Source organism: Phoxinus phoxinus (assembly GCF_949152265.1).
Source record: "Phoxinus phoxinus genome assembly, chromosome: 23".
NCBI lineage: Eukaryota > Metazoa > Chordata > Actinopteri > Cypriniformes > Leuciscidae > Phoxinus > Phoxinus phoxinus.
This window is the reverse complement of record NC_136898.1, coordinates 27,272,183-27,277,015: the sequence shown is the minus strand read 5'-3', so window position 1 is coordinate 27,277,015 and position 4,833 is coordinate 27,272,183. Positions and strand designations below refer to the sequence as shown.

The 4,833-nt window shown below is 42.8% G+C and overlaps 1 protein-coding gene across 1 annotated transcript; it reads left to right on the top strand.

The window, feature by feature from the left end:
• The first annotated feature begins 673 nt into the window (after positions 1-673).
• On the top strand, positions 674-3,402 carry LOC306991330 (piggyBac transposable element-derived protein 3-like). Its single transcript, XM_079599063.1, has 2 exons — positions 674-693; positions 1,522-3,402. Exon 2 carries the CDS (start codon positions 1,680-1,682, stop codon positions 3,138-3,140), a length of 1,461 nt encoding a protein of 486 aa, XP_079455189.1. The 5' UTR covers positions 674-693; positions 1,522-1,679; the 3' UTR covers positions 3,141-3,402.
• The last annotated feature ends 1,431 nt before the right edge of the window (positions 3,403-4,833 follow it).

The following is a 4,833-nucleotide window of genomic DNA, read 5'->3' as shown; positions in this document are numbered from 1 at the left end:
TACCACTTTGAGAACGCCCGATCTCGTCTGATCTCGGAAGCTAAGCAGGGTCGGGCCTGGTTAGTACTTGGATGGGAGACCGCCTGGGAATACCAGGTGCTGTAAGCTTTTTAGTTTACTTAACTAATGTTCTAACCTTTTAAATAGGCCGTTTTTGGCAGCAGATTTCGCTTACGGCCATACCACTTTGAGAACGCCCGATCTCGTCTGATCTCGGAAGCTAAGCAGGGTCGGGCCTGGTTAGTACTTGGATGGGAGACCGCCTGGGAATACCAGGTGCTGTAAGCTTTTTAGTTTACTTAACTAATGTTCTAACCTTTTAAATAGGCCGTTTTTGGCAGCAGATTTCGCTTACGGCCATACCACTTTGAGAACGCCCGATCTCGTCTGATCTCGGAAGCTAAGCAGGGTCGGGCCTGGTTAGTACTTGGATGGGAGACCGCCTGGGAATACCAGGTGCTGTAAGCTTTTTTGGTTTAACCCTCTATGGCATGGTGTTGCCCTCAGGCAACAAACCACCTTTTTGGACCTCACACTGCCCCTTTAAATTTTTTTTATAAAAAAAAAAAGTATAATATCACCTGACATGTCTGTCCAATCAAATGAGGGGCTAAAGTGGTTGTAGCCTTTTGTTTGGGGGTGGGGCAGTCCTTTCTGGAAGCAAAGTCGCATGGGACACAGTGCCACCAATTGGTAAGTTGAATTTCAGTTTTTAACATGTTTAAATTGAAATAACTTTATATAAAAAAAATATATGTATGTGCATCAGTATGTAAAGAAGTATGTTTGATTGTTTAAAGACACATTTTGATTTTATTTATATAGTAAAACTGTGTTTTTTTGTTCGTTGCCTCAGGGCAACACTGTGCAGTTAGACCACTTTTTTGGGGGGCAATATGCTACAATATGCTAAATTGGGGAGATGTGATCGGATGCAAAATTAGGACCACATGGTGCATTCAAGTCCTTCTGGGAAGCTCTGTGAATGCATAATTTACGTGCAATTTAAGTTTTTTATTATTATTATATGTTGCCACAGAGATGATAATGCCTATCATCTCATAATCTGGCTAAATGAGTAGTGTTTTCTGGCAAATTTTATCTCTCTTCTTTATTAACAGTTCACATAATGTGTACAAATTACATTGAACACTGAACAGTCAGCATTAAGATATGTATTTTTCATGATCAATGTTTTTACTATCTACTGATACTTACAGGAAATGGACACAAGACAATTTTACGGGCGGAAGGAAAATGATCGAGCAGTTAGGGTCATTCCTTCTGACAGTGAGGACAGTGAGCTTGAGGAGAGTGAAAATGAGGACAGTGAGGTTGAGGAGAGTCATGAAGACTGGATCCCTGAATCAGGTTTGAGAGACAGTTTGGAGGTCAGGGGTCAGTTAGGGGTCAGTCAGCAAAGTATCGTGTGTGTGCGTACATGTGTGCGTGTTTGTTTGCATGCATGTCATTGTATGATGAAGGGTATATGACAAACATGCTTCCTGCTGTCTTTTTTAGGAGAATTGTCTGTTGACAATGACACAGAGTCTGAGGATACAGATGAAGATGTAGAAGAGGTTGATGTTCCACGCCTACCCCGATGGAGAACACCCCACAATGCACACTTCAATGCTTACCCAGAATGGCAGGACCTGCTTCTAAGATCTGATGATATCATGTCCCCCCTCCAGTACTTCAAGCAGTTTTTCTCTAACGACATTCTGGAAGTTATTGTAGAGCAGTCAAATCTGTATGCGATACAATGTGATGCAAACAAGCCGCTTAACCTCACCATAAAAGAATTGGAGCAGTTCCTGGGGATTGTGGTGTACATGTCATTGTTTGGTTTACCAGGCACCCGCATGTTTTGGAACAAAGCCTGCAGAGTGTCCCAAGTAGCTGACACCATGACACTGAATAGATGGGAGGCCATCAAAAAACACCTGCACTTCAATAACAATGAAGAGAGACAGGAGGATAATAATGATCCACTCCACAAGATCCGACCACTGGTTACTCATCTAACCTCAAAACTGACATCAATCCCAATGAGTGAGAGGCTGGCTGTTGATGAGCAGATGGTCCCATTCAAAGGAAGAAACAGACTGAAGCAATATCTGCCATCAAAACCAAAGAAATGGGGCTACAAGATTCTGGTCTTGGCTGGCTCTGATGGTGTCCCGTACAACTTGGAAATCTACACAGGGAGAGTTGTACAACCCCCTGAGCTAGCAGATGTGGGAGCAAGTGGCAACGTTGTCCTCCGCCTGGCCCAGCCTATACCCAAGCATAAGAACTACAAGGTTTTCTTCGACAACTGGTTTACGAGTGTCCCTCTTGTGCTTACACTGGCTCAGCAGGGAATTCACTGCACTGGTACTGTTCGTGGCAACAGACTACCAGGTGTCAACTTGATGTGCGATGCTGAGCTGAAAAGAGCGGGACGTGGATCTTTTGAACAGAAGATGGCCATGGTGAGAGAAACCACCTTGTATGCTGTGAAGTGGTATGATAATCGCTCTGTGACCCTACTCAGTGATTACACTGGAGCCCATCCAGTCACAGAGGTTGACAGGTGGGATCGCAAGCAAAAGATGATCACCAAAGTCCCCTGCCCCGCTGTAGTGAAAGAATACAACAAGTATATGGGTGGGGTGGATCTGCTTGACTCACTGCTTGCACTGTATCGGATCAAAATCAGATCAAAGAAGTGGTACCACCGGCTGGTGTTCCACCTTCTGGATATGATCATCGTGACCACATGGCTGCTTTTCCGAAGAGATTGTGAAGGTACTGGCATGAGAAAGAATGAACATATGAAGCTGTATACCTTCAAATCCTACATTGCTGAAGCCCTATGCAAAAGTGGAAAGAGTCTGGAGCGCAAGAAAGGTCGCCCCTGTTCCACAATAGCTGGCGAGTATGAGGAAAAGAGGAGAAAAGGACCCGTTGCTCCAATTCCAGTCCCTGATGTGCGCCTGGATGGCACAGCCCACTGGATGATTATGGCTGAAAAGAAGGGGAGATGCAAGGTACCAGGGTGCACAGGTACACCAAAAGCCAAGTGCCGGAAATGTGATGTTCACCTCTGTTTTACATCCACCAGCAACTGCTTTCTGAGGTTTCACACAGAATAGGAAATCAGAGTATGCTTTGTCAAAAAGAGAAGCTCTGATTCAAACAATATCTAATAAACCACACAAACACGTTCACACACACATACACACAGTCATTAGGATGTTGGTTAATATATAAGTGTTACAATATGTTTATATGAAATGTCAGAAACATTTGGTGTTGTAATTAGTAGTAGTTTGTTTATTTGATTGTTCATTGGGTTTTTTTATTGGTTGGAACCATTTGTTATTGATGTTTGTCAAAATTAAACATGTTCTAATGAATATATTACATGTTTTCCTTATTCCACTTATATAGAAAACCTTGGTGTTTTAGTACCCTCGTAGCACATTGTTGCCCTCAGGCAACGAACCAATATTTTGTTCAGGGGTGGGGGGGGGACACATTTTATGATGGATATATTATCAGGGACCCCCAAGCTCCCAAAAAATGGGGTAACATATTTTTTCCCCCCCAAAATAAAAAGTCATGCCATAGAGGGTTAAAAAAAAAAAAAAAAAAAATAGAGTCTATGGTTTTCATCAAAAAGCCTGAAATAGTCTCTGAGTTTCTTCAAAAAGCCAGGTCTTGTAAAAGAGTCAAAGTCTATGAATTTCTTCAAAAGGGCCGTTTTTGGCAGCAGATTTCGCTTACGGCCATACCACTTTGAGAACGCCCGATCTCGTCTGATCTCGGAAGCTAAGCAGGGTCGGGCCTGGTTAGTACTTGGATGGGAGACCGCCTGGGAATACCAGGTGCTGTAAGCTTTTTTGGTTTAAAAAAAAAAAGAGTCTATGGTTTTCATCAAAAAGCCTGAAATAGTCTCTGAGTTTCTTCAAAAAGCCAGGTCTTGTAAAAGAGTCAAAGTCTATGAATTTCTTCAAAAGGGCCGTTTTTGGCAGCAGATTTCGCTTACGGCCATACCACTTTGAGAACGCCCGATCTCGTCTGATCTCGGAAGCTAAGCAGGGTCGGGCCTGGTTAGTACTTGGATGGGAGACCGCCTGGGAATATAAGGTGCTGTAAGCTTTTTTGGTTTAAAAAAAAAAAAAAAAAAAAAAGAGTCTATGGTTTTCATCAAAAAGCCTGAAATAGTCTCTGAGTTTCTTCAAAAAGCCAGGTCTTGTAAAAGAGTCAAAGTCTATGAATTTCTTCAAAAGGGCCGTTTTTGGCAGCAGATTTCGCTTACGGCCATACCACTTTGAGAACGCCCGATCTCGTCTGATCTCGGAAGCTAAGCAGGGTCGGGCCTGGTTAGTACTTGGATGGGAGACCGCCTGGGAATACCAGGTGCTGTAAGCTTTTTTGGTTTAAAAAAAAAAAGAGTCTATGGTTTTCATCAAAAAGCCTGAAATAGTCTCTGAGTTTCTTCAAAAAGCCAGGTCTTGTAAAAGAGTCAAAGTCTATGAATTTCTTCAAAAGGGCCGTTTTTGGCAGCAGATTTCGCTTACGGCCATACCACTTTGAGAACGCCCGATCTCGTCTGATCTCGGAAGCTAAGCAGGGTCGGGCCTGGTTAGTACTTGGATGGGAGACCGCCTGGGAATACCAGGTGCTGTAAGCTTTTTTGGTTTAAAAAAAAAAAAAAAAAAAATAGAGTCTATGGTTTTCATCAAAAAGCCTGAAATAGTCTCTGAGTTTCTTCAAAAAGCCAGGTCTTGTAAAAGAGTCAAAGTCTATGAATTTCTTCAAAAGGGCCGTTTTTGGCAGCAG

Bases quoted from the DNA above. Each gene is read 5' to 3' on its own strand.
- LOC306991330 (XM_079599063.1), top strand. From the start codon at position 1,680: ATGTCCCCCCTCCAGTACTTCAAGCAGTTTTTCTCTAACGACATTCTG.